The sequence below is a fragment of the Chrysemys picta genome, chromosome 1 (assembly GCF_011386835.1).
Source record: "Chrysemys picta bellii isolate R12L10 chromosome 1, ASM1138683v2, whole genome shotgun sequence".
Classification (NCBI taxonomy): Eukaryota; Metazoa; Chordata; order Testudines; family Emydidae; genus Chrysemys; species Chrysemys picta.
The window spans coordinates 149697486-149714781 of NC_088791.1; the positions used below are offsets into that span (position 1 = coordinate 149697486).

Here is a 17296-nt window from a genome sequence, read left to right on the forward strand (position 1 = left end):
AGACTGCAGTGTTCCCCTTGATGTCTCAGGAAATTATGCATAGAGCATAAAAGGAAACAAAATGCAAAAGTCACTGTAGCAGAGTCGGTATGGTGTTAAAAGTGACTTTAGAGCTGGTGAAAGGCGCCAGATTGATAGTTAGCCCATTGCACAGAACATATAATGCAGGGGTAGCAGTAGTGTAAGCTGACAGTAGTTCATTCCCAGTAGCAGCTAAGGGAGAAGAATGAGTTCAGTCTCCGTGGACAGAGTAAATCTTGGCCTCTCTGCTGAACCTGCCAATAAGGGGGTTTATTAATGTCAATTATGATGGTGGTCTTGTGTTGTGTCCTGTAAGAACTGGACTGAGTCTATCAAATCATTTCACATAACCTGCCAAGCAGTCATCAGAGGCTAATGATTTCAGTCACTACTGACCTGGTCTGGATTTGCACTGGTGTTTTAGAAAATTGGGGATGGAAATATTTTCTCTCATCGTCGCATGTGCAAATTCTGTGTTTTAATTAACTCGTGAAACTCGGGGCCACAGAGTGTCACACGGGGTTTGTCTACACTACAGAGGCACAGGTATGGTGCTGCAGCTATGCTGTTGTAGTGCAGACACATGCTGCAGCAGTGGAAAGGGTTGTCCCATTGCTGTAGTAAACCCATCCCCTCCAGAGGTGGTTGCTCGGTCAATGGAAGAATTCTTCGATTGGCCTAGCGGTGTCTACACCGGGGCTTATGGTCAGCTTAACTATGTCTCTCAGGGATGTTGACTAGGCCTGAGGCCAGGATTAGACATTTATGGGAATAAAAAGAATATCTACAGTTATATTGGATAGAATAAAACATGTATATAGAACATAACTACTCCTGCTTTAGGGGCATAAGCCAATTACTAACTGACAGGAGTTAGGAAGAAACTTCCTCTATGGGAGGTTATTCCATGGCTGTTCAGCATGTTGATTTATGTCCCTTCCTCTGAAGCATCAGGAACAAGCCATTGGTAAAAGCAGCAGGCTGGACAGTGTACTATGATCTGGCATGACAATTCCTACATTAAAAAATAGAAGCTTTTGTTAACTTTCTAAAGATAGGAAGCCTTTAAAATAGCTTAAGCATAATGTAACATATCATCATTGGGCCAAAGTCATCCCTGATGTAATTCCACTGGAGCTAGTGGGGGTGACACCAGTGACTGAATTTGGCCCAATACTGTTTTCAAATTATTCCGTTTTTTAAAAAGTTTTACATTTATATGTGCCTTTTAAACACACTTTCTCTATAGACTTTTGACTCTAATGGGGTTGTTTACAGCACATTGAAATGTTTTTTATTAGCTAATTGTTCATTTTTTTCCTTTAAGGTCCTGAAAGTCTTTCAAGGGGTAGAGCTGGTTTAATAGCATTTTTTGTTATTATTATTATTCTCCTTCTATTCATGGGAGCACTCGTCGTTCTGTGGAAAAGAGGTATGTAGCACTTTATTTTGCTGCATTCTAAGTTTCAGTAGGATGAACATAAGCTTTTGTGCATCAAAATGCATTTTAGTTATGTAATTAATAAGCCCAGCTTCTTATATCTCTATAGGGCTAGAGGACTTGAGAACAAATTTACTTTAACTTCCTTAGGGCTAAATTCTGGGCTCTGTACACATCCCACAACAGGCACATCCTGACTGTGTGTGTGTGAATAGGTGCAGTTCTTCTGGAGCTGCTGCTTTACCAGAATCTGTGGCCACTCTGTGTCCTGTCTGCATGCGTGTCTGGGGAGTCAGCCTGTAGATCCGGGTAGTTGTTATGTCTCTGACCGCCATCGTCCTTACAGGTGTTTGTGTGTGGACCCTCACGTGCAGGGGGTTGAACTCCTCTTTTTGGTAGAGGCTCCCTGAGTCCTGTGCAGAGAGACTGTACTGGTTTTGCTGCCAGTTAAATATTACCTGTCTGTAGCAGGAAAGGCAGGACTTGGCCATTAGCCACACACACACCCCTGTCTGCTAATTACTTTTTAATTAATACTATGGGCTGAATACTGGCTTGGAAAAGAGATGCCCATTCCCTGGCCACCCCTCAGAAGCAAGCACAGACATGGCGCCGATCCTAGAGGTGCTCTGTGTGGAGAGCGCTCATTGACTTCAGCGGGACTTCAGCATGCAGAGGAGCGCCAGTGCTGAGCTCATTGGCTGTAAAAGCAGCACAGAGCGCCGTTCTCATTCTGTCTGACAATGGCCTCAACAAGGACACTCTCCGTGCAACTTACTCCTAGGAGGAATCAAATGATCAGTGTGTGTTTGGAGCAGGAGCTCTAGGTATGGATCTCCAAATACAGTATGTAGATATTTATTGCTTATGGACCGTATTCTCTCTCTTGATCGCTGCCCATTTTGGGCCCTTTCTCATAACAAAAGTGGAAGCCCCACGGAGATGTCTCTACGTTTGCTAGCTTGAGCCAGTATGAAGGCAGTTATCATTTGCTCTGCTGCTTCCAGTCAATTATATTTTATCTGATGTGCACTTATTAAGCCAGAATTTACCCTACTGTGTGTGTCTGTCTCATTTACAGCACCCTCCCTGCCAAAAAAAAATTAGATTATGAGCTCTTTGGGGCAGGGGCTGCCTTGTTGTTCTGTGTTTGTACAGCACCTAGCACAATGGGGTCCTGCTCCATGACTAGGGCTTCTAGGCACTACAATAATGTCAAGAATAATAACAAATGACACATCAGCTTTCTTTCTTTCTTTCTTTTCCCCCTGAAGGTTTGCTTGCCAACATTCACCGTCAGATATCCAGAAAGCACGCAGGTAAATGTTTTGCTAACCTTATGGGCTCATTATACACTGTGTGCAGCTCTTCATAATTGAGGCTTCACAACAATATTCTTGCTGGGAACAGAATGTGTTGATGCACTGTTGTGGGTTTCTTTATAGGCCCTTGGGCTCTTGTGTTCCTGTTATGAAGAGCATGGAGAGAGACGCTAAGAGATTCCTGAGACATAGACTTATAGTTCGAGAACTTTTATTTTCCCTATTGAGCCCATCAAAGGGTTTCATCTTGGGAGGACAGGACACTGGCTGGCAGGAACCCTACTCTTTGGTTGATGCTATTTAATGTGTGGTCTGTGGTTGATAAATGCCCTTCACAAGCCCTGGCTGGATGATTCATCTAGCTCTCTGCTAGCTCAGTTCCCCAAACAGGCGTTCAGTGCCTGCTAGGAATGAATGGTAGGAATGGGTGTCGCTGTTTTGTTTGTATCGGGTTTCAAGTTGGCACGGGGTCACTGGTGGGTGTGAGCCTAAGTGACGTGAAGGAAAGAGAGAGAGTTGTTTGGGGTAAAACACGAGAGAGGGGTTAATTTGGGAATAGGTGTACAGGGTGCCTCATTGGACTTCTGAACTTTTTCCTGAGCTAAGAGTTCTTGTCTGCTCTGGCCCTGGAATTGCCCAGGCTGCTTTTGTATTTGAAAAGCAATGGGCTGGGATTATAATTGAACCTTGAGATACAAAAGCCATTCTAATGCTTCTGGGGTAGCTAAATGGATCCCCCTTGTGCCACCCTGTGCGTGAGTGGGACCATTGTCTGTATCGCATGGTTTGTACCTCACCACAGTCACAATTTGGTTATTCTTTGATTTTCCATTTGTGGAGGAGATACACAAAAGGTGTGGGTGTTTTCTGAATGTGGTTGGGTGCAGTCCACTGCCTCTGGGGAAGACACAACCCCAGGACTTTGTTCATTAGATCTTCAATCAGGTCTTTTTTAAATTATTTATTTATTTATATTTTTTACGATGTCACAAGCAGCTCGTGATTCAAGCCAGCAAGAACTAGTGTTCTTTTCATTGGCCTGTAGTGTTGATGCATGGATCCAGAAGGGCTTCTTGGAGTTGAGTCAGGAGAGTGGCAGTGAATTGAGGTCTTGGTGTATCAGCAGGTCTGGAGTGGCCAAGGTCTTGTACTCCCAAACAACCGCAGCGTCTTGTGTGATGTTGGCTGCTGCAGTACCCATCATACTGAAAGCCACAGTATTGCCATTGATTTGAGAGAGCAGCTAACAAGGCACATGTCTTAGGTGACTTTGCTGTCCACATTGGTGATGACTTTTGTGGGCTTTGCTGGAATCTGATGGTTGGCATGTCAATCATAGGCCTCTGTCACGAGATTTTGGCTCTGCACATGGGGCTGGGCACTTTGGATCCTGTTTGGAGACCGAGGGTGAAAGCTAGTCCTTTGTTAGGATCAGACCATGACCATGTGCAGTTTGAGGTCAGGGCCAGTCCATGTTCCCTTCAGATCCATCAGCCTCTGTTGGACCCTGCTTCAGGTTTTTCTACAGGAGAATACTCCATATCTAGTGGCTCATTCTAGCAATGTGCCAATAGGGTGTCATAATCACTTTTTCCCTCACCCATTAGTACTGAGTCTCCAAAGCATCCTCTTTGTTTGCATCATATGCTCAGATCATCTTGGTGTACATGTGACCTACACCAGATAAAATATACGAAGTAGGAGTTTGAGCATCAGGCACAGAAACTGCACACTGTTCCATTGCATCACTGAGAATGTCTGAGCTGCCATGTTGAGGCTGGAATGGAGACAGAACTTTTTCTCAACCTTTGCATTCATCTGGCGTAACTGTCCCAGGTGGTTGAAGCCTCGTGGTTCTCGGTTGCCTGCATTAAGATGCTGTGAAGAATTTTCTATTTACTGAACAGTCAAGTTTGATTGGATTCAAACTGGGTGGGTTGCTTTCAGGGGGCAAACTTGTGTCTGAAAGTCGCTGATGTCCTCAGCTCCCCATCAGGGAAATGGAGACAGTTATGCCCTACCTCAGAGAGGTATTGCAAGGATAAAACCATATTGATGAGGCACTCAGGTGTTACAGTGATAAGTACATAACTAAATGGATGCCCACTCCTCTTTCTGTGAATCATCATGGAAGTTGAGATCAGCTAGTGCACATGAGTTAACAGTCTGTAGACTTTAATTTTCTGGGGAGGAGGTGGCTTGTTCTCAGTGAAGGGCCCTCAGCTTCACTTCAGCTGGTCTGACAGAGTCTAAGGTTGTTGGTGCAAGAGCCATTTTTTTACTCAGCTTTTGGAGGTTGAGGTGGGTGGGTTAGAGGTGGTCGTTCTGTTTTGTTTTTGGATCTTGTCTTTTTTTCTGTATTAGTATAGTATTTTATTGAATTATGAGTTTCCTCCTTGATTCATATAATTGGTTTCATTTTGTGAATGGAAAATTAAATAATTCTTGATTTGAGGTTTTTGACATTTTTATGCTGATGTGCTTCGGGGTTTTTTTTATACATGCAAGTTTGTACTTACATTAGCTGTATGTAAGCCTGAGGAACAACACCTTACAGAAGATGACAGATAAAAGTGGCCAGAAAGAAGGAGAAAGTGCTGAAGTATAATATATTTGTACTGGCCACACTGCTATCGTTAATGGTCTGTTAGCATTTCTCGTACAAACCCTTTTGTCTAGGGATTTATAAATCATCTGTAAAAACTGCTCCAGGCTGGAACCTGACATACAAAGCTTCGTGTCACAATTGACTTCATTGTGAGCAGGTTCAGTCCCAATGTCTCAGCTGAGGAGCAAATAAAGTTTAAAAAAAAAAAAATTCGTACAGATCTGCTCCACTGGAATTTTGAGTTATAAATCGGCCTACAGATAGAAATGTAGGCGCAGGAATTGCGAGGCTGGATCAGACCCAGCTTTGGTGCTGATCTAGTTCAGAATGCCGTCTCTGGCAATGGCTGGTACCAGATGCTTCACGGGAAGAAAGCCCATAATGGATGATTGATTACAGAATACTTGCCCATGGGGAAAGTTACTTCCTGACCTCATAAATCACAGGTTGTCTAATGCCCTGAAGCATAAGGGTTTATATCCCTTCTAATTTTTATCTTGCCTAATGCCACTATAGATGGTCTCATTATTCATAGAAATATATTCATAGAAATACAAACGCTCCCTTTTGAAAATTCTAATAATTATTAGTATTAGATAAGAAAAATATTTACAGCTACATTGGGTGATGAGGCACAAAAGTACAGGACCACAATGAGCTTTGTCATTTCCTGAAATGTCTTATGCTATAATTGGACAGAGTTTAACTCTATTAATGTTTAAACCAGAGACCGGTTTTTCTCTTCCACATGAGGAGGCGACTGTTGATACTATCATAAACATTTAAGACAACTAAGATTAAAAGAGGTACAGACACACTACAGCATAGCCTTAATATGCACCAGGTCTTGGGAGATGCTTGAAACCCCTGGCTAATCGGGAGTACTGTAGACTCAGGTGACATGCCTGGCCCATTTTGTGAAACAGATCACTTCAAGTTTTCCAGTTCACCATTATGTGTTGCTTGTTTGCAATCGTAGCTAGACTCCAAGGCCCAGTAACTTGCAACAAGATTTCCTCTATGAATTACCACTGAATGCCTAGCATACACAGAGAGAGGCATCACAGAAAATACTGTAGGGAGAGAACTTTCTCTGATTTTGCTCTTTTCCTCCCCCCCCCCCCCCCACACACACACTGGTAGTTGAACAATAACTCAAATGCAGTTTTTGCTCTGTCAAGATGTAATTATTTGCTTCTCTGTTTCTGCAAACAGTAGGTGGGTGGGTTAAGAGGCTAGTATTATTGGACCTTATTCTTCTCACACTTCTGTTGGGTTTTCACCTGTGTAACTTCATTGACTTCAGTGGAATTATGCCTGATTGGCTAAACTGTTTGCAGAAAAGTGTATTAGAACAATCTGTGTGCAAATTAGTTGTGAGTCGACATGGATTTTTATAAATTTGCTCATTATTCAAAATTGTTTGAGTAGGTCCTACAAACTATTGATATGTGACCTCGTGGTCTCCTTCATGTGAATTAGCACAGGCAGGCTGAGTCCATGGAACAATGACACTGGCATGAGCACAGTAACAGCAGGTGTACTCATTACTGGAAGAGAGTACAGAGACCACTCCCATCCCCTCCTGCTAAGACTGCTGACTTTGTCCCCTTCAGGCGGGAAACACCCCCTGCCTTCACCTTCCAGACTCCAGAGTTCTTCCTGTCTGGGTCAGAGCCACACCTATTAGGAGCTGAGTGTGTGTGGAGGTGTCAGCCAGCACAGTGAGGGCAGGCCTGATGCAGTTGCATCGCTGTAGCGCTTTAATGAAGATGCTCTAAGCCGACAGGAGAGATGGCAACTCTGTGAGAGGTGTAACTACCGTATGTTGGTGCGAGAAGCTGTCCCACTGACGTAGTGCTGTCTGCACTGGCACATAGGTTGGTGTAACTACGTCACTCAGGGGTACGTATTATTCACACTCCTGGGTGACGTAGTTATACCGAAGTAATTCTGTAGTGTAGACCAGGGCTAAATTTATTACACTATTTTCTGCCAATGGATTCCTGATAACTATTGCCTTTGAATGTCTTTTGCTACTCACTATTCACCTTGTACTGTTTGTTACCTGAATGGATGACCTTGCCTTTATAAATTACTTATGTTCCTGCCCAAAATGAATTTTATTTCTCCATGAAGAAATTAGGGGGAAAGGGCAGGCATGGGCTGCATTTCAGAGCCCTGCAGACCAGGTGTGGTTCTGAGACAGCAATTTAGGTGCCCCATCCTAGATAATTCCATTAATTCATGTATTAATCAGTAGTAAGTTTCCTCTTTCTTTGTAACAAAATGTTAGTTTTGTCTCCTAATGTCTAAATTTTCCCCTTTGTGAGTTTGAGAACATTATTCCTTCTACTGTCTTAATCCCCACTGATAGTATGTGGATAAAAATGTACACCTGTTATATACATGCACTGACCTGACTAGGCTAGGCTATGTTCTCTGTGAGGAGAGACAGAGGCAAACCAAGACAGAAGGGATAATTTTTAAATGTTTAGAACTTTATAAAGGAAAACCCCAAAATTGTACCAGGCGTATAAATAATATAGAACATTACCAAGTACTTATTACTGATAATAATAATAATAATAAACTATAGATTACCAACACAACCATTGCAAGCTTGTACATACTACTCTTCCTTACTCTGTGCAGTTAATACCAAATGCATTGTTATTGAAAAGAACAAAGGAGATATAAGTGACTTCAGAGAAGAATCAACTTGTCCTCTACTTGGCTGTAAGTCTTGTTCCACCCTTGCTGTCCTTTTCTTTGCTTCTCTTCGGCGTATAGTGCTCCTTACATTCGATGTTCCTGTGGCTTTATTTCTTTTCAGTTTATCCACAAGAAGGATTTCTTCACCTAGTGGGCCCTCACCTGTCCATTAGGTGTCTTTGAACTCTGTTCTTTCAATAGATGTTCACACAGTTATTCTCTCTGTTCATTTACTTTGTCCTTTGTGCGTGCGCTTCTCATTAACTGTTTTCAGAATCTGTTTTCATCTAACAGCTTTTTGATCAATTCCCTTTTTCACCAATTGGTTTTTCCCCTGCTTTGCTTCTCTCCCTCTCTTCCCTCCTCCCCCATGGTATATCTGTAAATATTATTTCCCTCGGCTTCCCCTCTCTAATAGTGCCTGCTTACATACCCGGATCTATGCTTTCTCTGTTTCTCCTAACCTGAAACCTTTCCTGTTTTCTTTCTTTTCTCCTTCTTACTTCCCTGTTCCCTACTTACATTCTCCTGTCCTTCATTTATTTTTCACCCCAGCTCCTGTTCACCTGCTAACTCAGCACCTCAATTCTTCTCCTTCCCTACTCCCCCTCTCACAACATTTTCCAACTACCCTCTTTGGGCAGATTCCAGGCCCCCTCTTTCTGGCACTGGCTCTGTCCCCCTCCAGGCAGCATTCTGAGCTGCTGCATCACAGCTGCTGCAGGTACTAGTGCCCGGGTCAGGGTTACTACATACACATGGTTTGAGGGGCAGGCCTTTGGTTGTTTTGGTGGGATCACCAAAGTTGATAGACCTGCGTTTTAAGCCAGTGGAGATCATTCCCTGGTGTTCCAAACCAGAGAGTTTGCTCTGAAGAACCTGGCTATATCTTTAACACTGATAAAGCTTGCTAACCATTGTATCTTTTTATTTTTTTCTCCAGGTTACACACCTGCAGATCCTGGATGTAAAAATACAGTTGATTTTGAAGTTGCAGGTCATCAATCAGGTACTGAGGTTTTGCTATAGAGGAGTGAAAAACAAGGGCAGTCAGACTGTGCATCTGGAGACTTAAAGTGTAAAGAATTCCATTTGGAGTGGGAGTCGGGAGACTTGCATTCTATTGTCAGCGCTGCCATTGACTTCCTACACGACCCTGAGCAAATCCCTTCCCTTCTCCGTTCCCCAATTGCTCTATCTTTAAGATGAGGATAATGATACTTGCCCTTCTTTGTAAAGAGCACTTTGCATCCCTAGATCTCAAAGCCACGTAAGAGCAAAGTATTACCATTAAGACACTGTATGAGAAACTCTGTGTGACACATGAACAATTTCCCAGTGACACCCTCTGTAAACTCTGAGAGGAATCCACAGAGCTGCTTTCAAAACGGTTTCCACACAGATTATCCCAGCCAGGCCGTGCAGTCATGACAAAATTGCATAGTCAGCATTGTCATGGTCGCTGCAGACAGATCTAAACTAATCACCATAGATGCCTGACCTTTGTCCATTGCCAGGAGGGAATCCTAAACGAAAAAGACAAGTCTCTGTGCTGGACCCAGCGCAAAGCCCCAAGAGACTGAGGAAATCTGAGGATTTCTGATGGCTCTGAAGTTGCCTCACCATCACCATGGTTCCAAAATGCCACACTGGAGCTGGCTGGAAGTTGGGATTTCCAGTTCATGAGAAATCTCAGCATTTTGAAGTTTCTCATGAATCAGGAATTCTGATATGATTTCAGTTCAGATACGAAATGAAACTAGCTCTCTGGGATGGCAGCTGCAGAGTGAAATTGACATTCTTCAGAGCTGTTGTGAAACTGACAAGAATGTCTTTTTCCATTAGCAGCTCCCAGGTCTCCCAGGGCACATCTACACTGGGCGAAGAGACCTGCGGCAGGGCCGTGGCCGGCCCAGGTCACCTGACTCAGACTTGGGCTGCAGAGCTAAAAAATTGCTGTGTAGATGTTCTGGCTCAGGCTGGAGCCTGAGCTCTCAGACCCTTCCCCCTCACAGAGTGCCATAGCTCAGGCTGCAGCCTGAGCCTGAACGTCTATACAGCTGTTTCAGCCCCGAGCCCTGCAGGCCTAAATCAGCTGACTTGGTCCAGTCGTGGGTGTTTTATCCATGTGTAGATGTACCCTAAGGGTTTGATGCTCTGGAGCAGCTGGCCCAAGATTCTGGAAGCTCTGGGCAGTCAGTGTCCTGGAGCCACAGCCCCTGGGTGGCTGTCAGAGGACCCCCAGGCTCCCAGCTGCGTGGCAGGCAGGGAGCTTGGAAGCCCTGAGAGCCCACAAGTTTTTCAGGCTCCCTGCTGCAGAGCTAGGAGCCGAGCCCCAGTTAGTCGACTCTCCCAGGGCTTTCAGGCCTCTGGCTCCATGTCAGGGAGGCTGGAAACTCTGGGGTTGTGGGGCTACCCCAGGGCAATGGACCCTAGGAGCCTGAAGTCCCCTGTCCTGGGGCAGGTGCCCATAATGGAACTGACATAACCGAGATAGCCCGTCCATTCTGGCTGCATCCCGGGGCTGCCCTATGTGCCACAGCGCTGCCCAAAATGGCCCCTCCGCCAGAGCATCCATCTCACCACTTTGTTCCCTATGCTGGGGCCTGAGAGATCGTCATTGGAGGACAGCCTAAAGGCTGCACTCTGCAGTGCCTAGGCCAGGAGAATTCTCCTCCACTCAGAATGGGGAGGGGGCTGTAGTGCTCCTTTACACCACTCTAGCCCTGCTAAAGAGGGGCTGGTGCGAGTATCAGGATCATGTAAAATGAGAGGATTTGATTAGGAATCTTTAAAACATGGAACCCACAATGCCATTGTTAGCTGCTCTGTAGAATAGAACTACACTTTAAAAAATCCCCTGGCACTTCTGGTAAGAACAGGGGTTTGCTCAGGTACAATAGGCCAAAATTTCCCCTCCTTACACAACTTGTATAACATGTTGTGTGCTTACTAGTTGCCACTCTCCACCCCAGAGGTGGCTACATTTTAGTAGCTATGTAGTTTCTGAGGTGCTTTGTGATCATTCAAGCATGAGAAATCTAACGTTTGAATGTAAATGTGTGTGAGGGAATGAGCCGCCAGAGAGAGAGAGAAGCCCAGGGTTGTAAAGATAGAAACAGGGTCCATGGGAGGGGATGAAACTATCACTGTTTCAAAGCGGAGTGGGAAGGAGGGTTTGGGCTAGACCTACAAAGGGGCTTAGGTGCCCTGGAGTGGCGCTTCCATGGGATTCAAGCCCAGCACGTCCTGCTCTATACCCATGCCTACGGGCAACCCCCATCACTCTTGTCTAAAGTGTCTGGAGGAGGCTCACCAAGCCGAGAAGTGTAGGATCTAAAATGGAATGCGACTTTTGCCTGAAGCAACTCCTTATGGAGGCGGCTCTTAGGCCCCAGCCTCCTTCAGCGTGACAGGACCCGGCACCAAGCTCTTCGGTGCACAGCACCAAGGCGGCACCTTGGATGGACTCTGGGCGAGACCCACGGCACTGCCACTCCCCAGCACCAAAGCCGGCAACATCAACCCGGCACTGGAAGCCGGAGAAGGGTGGCTCTCCTTTGCAGAGACTCGCCCCCCTGGCCAAGACACTGGTGTGTCCCGGAGGGGAGCTCCCGTCGACTTCGGCCCCGCTGGGTGACCCATTGAGTCAGGTGCTGCTTTACTCCCCATCCCACAGCATTGTGGAAATCCAGCTGCCTTCCACCCCGGACACCTCTGCGGCTGTGAGGGACCTCATCACCATGACGGCACCGGGGTCTCCTCTGCTCCATGCCAAGTCTCCGGTCCCTCAGCAGATGGCACCATCTCGAGGCAAGCTGGCGTTCATCTGGCCTTCGGCACCACAGGCTCTGTTGGACGAGCCTTGGTACTGCTCCTGGTCCTGGCACTGCTCGGAGTCCTGGCACCATTCCCCATCGCAGCGCTGGTCATACTTGTGGCACCGCTCCTGATCGCAGTGCCTCTGCCTCTGAGCATGCCAAGCTCTACTCAGAATGGGTGTGGGAGGAAGAGGCAGTGTCCATCCTCAGAAGCTTTAGCCCAGTGGTTAGGGTACTCACCCAGGATGTGGGAGACCCTGCTTCAGTGCCCGCCTCTGTCTGCCACCTGTAGGGCACCTAAGCCATCTGACACTAGAAGAGGGGTTCCTGGCTGGGGATTGCAAGCTGGGAGAGGCGGCCTCCCTGCTGCCTGGATGTAGGTGCCAAATCCATGAGAAGGGTCTGGCTTAGGATACAGCCCTCTCTCCCCATCTCCCATTGGCTAGCTTAAGCCCCTCCACACCTAGCTTGTTGGTTTTTGTCTATCCCATTCTTGAATTCTCCCCATTCATTGTATAGGATCCCTGGGTGCCTAACTCAGCCTCCTTTGATCCCATCGTTGTTTCAGTGATTTTTCTAGGCCCCTAAAAGTTAATGTTTGCACTGCTGCATGTTGCCACCTCTCCGTTCCTTTGTGGCTCTGGCCCTTGCAGACGTGAGAAGGGGAGGAGAGGGGGTTTCTATTGCTGGGAGAGAAGTGGCCTGTTGCTCAGCAAGGGAATGAGGGGAAGGGAGCATGAAGGTCAGTGATGGTGAAGCTGGGTGTGGGGACTAGGAGAGGAGGTTTGAAGGCAAGTTTCTTGCAAAACAAGAAACAAGACAATTCTACAGGAGGTGCCTATCGTACAGTGCTGCACTTTCTTTGATTTCTTCAGCCTGTCTCTGCTTCCCTCTCTGCTCTGGTGTGTTCATGTGGTTACTTGCTGATGTGCTTCTGCTCTGGGTGTACAGGGCATTTCTGGAGCATTATTACCCTGCTCGTTACCCTGTCGCTTTCACCATCCGTTCCACAGATGGAGGTAAAGCAGTGGTTCCCAACCTTTCCAGATTACTGGACCCCGTTCAGGAGTCTGATTTGTCTTGTGTACCCCAAATGTCACCTCCCTTAAAAAGTACTTAGTTACAAAATCAGACATAAATATACAAAAATGTCACAGCACGCTTTTACTGAAAAATTACTTACTGTCTCATTTTGTCTGTATGAAATGTTTGTTAGTTTTTACTGGCTTTGCTAGTGCTCTCTATGTAGCCTGTTGTAAAACTCAGCAAATATCTATATGAGTTGATGTAGCCCCTGGAAGATGCGTACCCCTTGTTTGGAACCACTGAACGAAAGAACTAATCAGTACTTACATCCTGAAAGCATGGTCAAAATACTAATGTCTCATTAATGACCATCACTTTCCTTGGTCAGAGGTCATTATTATTATCCCCTATTTTTAGATGGGGAGATGACACAGGAGTCTCTGTAGACTCTCTTAACGCATGAGATTTTGGAGGCTTCTGGTACCACTAGATGAGATGAGCAGACTCCCAAATGTAGTCTTCCTGCAGCTCTGAGAGGATCTGTCATGGGGCCTGTCAAACAGAATGGGACCCAGGTGCTGGCTCCTCCCCCACCTCTGCTCCTTATCCCTCCTCCCTGCTTGCTCAAGGCTTTCTGCTGGTCCCCGGCTCCAAGAGGAGCTATTCTAGGTGCTGGCTGTGCTCCTAGCCATGTGAGATGCGCGGTAGGTACCAAATTAAAGGGAATGTTGCACACAACCTAAAGGGAAGATGAGTTACCATACAGTCTGCCTCAGCCAGGTTCCACAGTTGAGACAAAACCTTGAAGTCAACAGCATCAAAGTTACAGCATAGACACTTGAGCTTTGTCTATTGCTGGGAGGAGACCCAAACTAGATCCTGAACAAAGCCACGAGAGGATTCCAGATGGCGCCGAAGTTGCCTTGCTGACACCATTAACACAACCTTGCCCCAAACACCACCTTAGAGAAAGGATGATAGTGTTGCTAATTATCAGCATCAAGCGAGATTTTTTGTTTTGTTTTTTAGCACGTTTGTGTTTGAAGGAATCTAGCCCCCTACACTCAGGTATGGAGGCACCAACAATGGAGCCAGTACCTCCCCTCTTGATTTCACTATCCGTGAGGTGTACAGGGTACAGGCAGCAGCCCAGCACCTGTCATGAGCTCAGGCTGGCTGAAATGCAAAGAGATGATGTGGTGTGTCTCTCTGCTGGACACTCACCTGCCCCCACAGATGCACTGGCAGCTGAATCTGAGCCATCATGTCAGCATAAAACATTTCTCTGCTTTAAGGCAACCGAGGACCTTTCAGCCTACTGCACTTCCCGGCTGCTTGATGGCTCCTTTAACTTCCTCCATCAGCTGTGGGCTCTTATCACTTGCTGAGGAGTTGAAGATAGAGGGAAGGGACTAGGAACTGCTGAGCAGGGATAAAGCCTGCTGTGCCCTCGCCAGAATGCTTAGGGGGAAGGAGGGGAAAGCTGCTTGGTTTGTGCTGCCAGGCATGGAGATCGCCTCTGTCTTTAGAGAAGTTATTCTCTGTGGTGATTGTCAGATCCAGAGTCGTGTGGAAGGTAATGGGCTTGATTCTTCGCTGTCTTGCCCCTTAGTGTAGTCATTTGCATCTGTGCAAAGTGCCTGTAAAACACAATCAATCAGAACGAATAGTACTTTACACCCACTGTGCACAGGTGTAAGTGGTAGCACAAGGTGCAGAGCAGCAGAGAATCAGGTCCCAGAGTAGACTGGCTGCTTAGGCTTTCTAGAGGCAGTAGATAGGAGACTGCAAAATTAATAAAATTATAATTTATTCTTATGTCAGGTCATTACAAACTTCCCAGTACCTTTACTGAATTTTGAGAGAGATGTACAATTATTTTTATACACATTATTCTTGGAGAATATGACAACTTATATGTTTGTTTGTTGCTTATTTAATTATGTCAAATGTTCATGCTAAGGAGATTCTTAGGAAATCTGCTTTCTGTGAACTAGTAACAGGATCCCAGAGTGTCAAGGGAAAATAACATGGTGTTTTTTACCTCAAATGTGTTTACTCAGGCTTTGAAATGTCGCTTATAACTTCTGTTTTGTTTTAACACGCTATACTTTTTATACTATATTTTTGAAAGATGTATATAACTGTTGTGATTCATGCTTTGTACAGAATATTTGATAGAAATTTTTAATTTCAAGTTGTAAATGTACTCCTAATGGTAGATCTTAAATCTAAGGACCTTTTGGTCAAAAAGGCAAACCACGCTAACAAGATTGTCTTATCTCTATGCCAGACTTGTAGCTCATACCAGAGGGATGTGCCTTCGTCTTTGATAAGACAATCTCAGGCAAAAAAACTTTGTAGAATAATTATTTTAGAAAGAGTCCTGACTTCAAAAAAAAAAAAAAAAAAAAAAAAAAAAATCAAAAAGTAAGGATATTGTATTCAGAATACTTCAGAGAAGTAATGTTCAGGGATGTGTTACCAAGAGCCAAAAACGACATCATAAAGTGGGCTTTTTTTAAACCACCCCCCTTTGCATGGTAAAAGCCTTGGTTTCAAACTGTCACATAGATAAGCCATTTCGGTATAGAATAGTGATATTGGGGAACTAAATAGTATCTGGCAATGCTTAAGCAACTCCTTACTGAAGTCAGAAAGACAAGAGTCACCTCTTCAAGAATTGTTAAGAAGAGACAGTGTTTTATTAGATGACTGTTTAAATGTAAAGACTTTTTTTAATAACATTTAAGTTTAAAAATGGTCACTTTGAGAGCAAAAAGACAGCTATATATGACATAAGAGTGTTTGGACTCATCTGGAGCAGAATTTCAACTCCTGTTGAACTCTGGAGGAACTAAAGGCACATGTCAGAAAACGGACTAAATCCGGGAAAGAGGTAAAACTCTAAACTTCAAAAATATACTGAGAATTTCCTGCCACAAAGGCAGTTCGAATCCTGCTGTACCTGCTGCAGCAGATTGCATGTATTTCCTGGATGTCCTAGCTCAATTTTTTCTCTCTTTACTCCACTGTTGTACAACTGGCTGTATGCTGGTGGGTTGCTGCTCTCCACCTCAGAGGTGGCTGGATTTCAGCAACTCTGCACAGAGATCGTTTGTGAAGCTCTTTGGGGACTATCAGGCATGGAAGTTATAAAATGTAAAAATTTTAACTGCTCCTGTTAGCCAGATAATTTCACGTGAACTGTACAGAGAACATCCAAGTGAACCAGTGCTGGTTAGGGGCATTTGTTGGGGTCTGAAACCACCTGGGAGAAACTGATGACTTCATTTAACCCAGATGATAAATAACACTGGTCTACAATTTTTGAGAAGTCATCTGCTTCAGAGATAAAATGTGCTATTTATTATGTATTTTGATGTGCTGAATTCAAATATGACAATTAAAACAACTGATTGGCTACTGTTTCTAAGATATTTAAGTTTTTACATTTTATGTCTATGTATATTGTTTAGATAGTAGAGTTTTAATCATAAATTGTATACCTCGGTGTTTATGGTTGCTTTACATGATAATATTTCACCTGTCCTGTTTATGTAACACTTTAAAAATCAGCAAAAGGGTTATATAAATAAAATTTATTATGAAACAAAAGGCAAAAAACTATTATGTACATAGTTTAGTCCTATTCAGTGTCTACTCGGCGCTTCTTGGCTTGTCTCTTGTATTCATTAAGTGGAGCATCTCTTATCACTGTGCAGCAATAGTTTGCAAGCATCAATGGGCTCCATTTGCCCTGATAGCGTTTCTCCATTGGTGCAATGTCCTGGTGAAATCGCTCGCCGTGCTCGTCGCTCACTGCTCCGCAGTTCGGTGGAAAAAAATCTAGATGAGAGTGCAAAAAATGTATCTTTAGTGACATGTTGCAACCAAGGCTTTTGTATGCCTTGAGGAGGTTTTCCACCAACAACCTGTAGTTGTTTGCCTTGTTGTTTCCGAGAACATTTATTGCCACTAACTGGAAGGCTTTCCATGCCGTCTTTTCCTTGCCACGCAGTGCATGGTCAAATGCATCATCTCGAAGAAGTTCACGAATCTGAGGACCAACAAAGACACCTTCCTTTATCTTAGCTTCACTTAACCTTGGAAATTTTCCACGGAGGTACTTGAAAGCTGCTTGTGTTTTGTCAATGGCCTTGACAAAGTTCTTCATCGGACCCAGCTTGATGTGTAAGGGTGGTAACAAAATCTTCCTTGATTCAACAAGTGGTGGATGCTGAACACTTTTCCTCCCAGGTTCCAATGACTGTCGGAGTGGCCAATCTTTCTTGATGTAGTGGGAATCTCTTGCACGACTATCCCATTCTCAGAGAAAACA

The 17296-nt window shown here is 44.8% G+C and overlaps 1 protein-coding gene across 11 annotated transcripts in view; it reads left to right on the top strand.

Moving 5' to 3' along the window:
* CD58 (CD58 molecule) overlaps positions 1 to 17296 on the top strand; it is an 83057-nt gene that overhangs the window by 25070 nt on the left and 40691 nt on the right. For 9 of the 11 annotated variants that reach the window (XM_065572829.1, XM_065572834.1, XM_065572803.1 and 6 more), the window contains 4 exons: positions 1349 to 1453; positions 2737 to 2781; positions 8048 to 8131; positions 9051 to 9116. In XM_065572829.1, coding sequence (XP_065428901.1) covers positions 1349 to 1453; positions 2737 to 2781; positions 8048 to 8131; positions 9051 to 9116 — 300 coding nt within the window. The remainder of the gene's footprint in view (positions 1 to 1348; positions 1454 to 2736; positions 2782 to 8047; positions 8132 to 9050; positions 9117 to 17296) is intronic. The other 2 variants (XM_065572820.1, XM_065572838.1) reach the window with 1 other exon arrangement.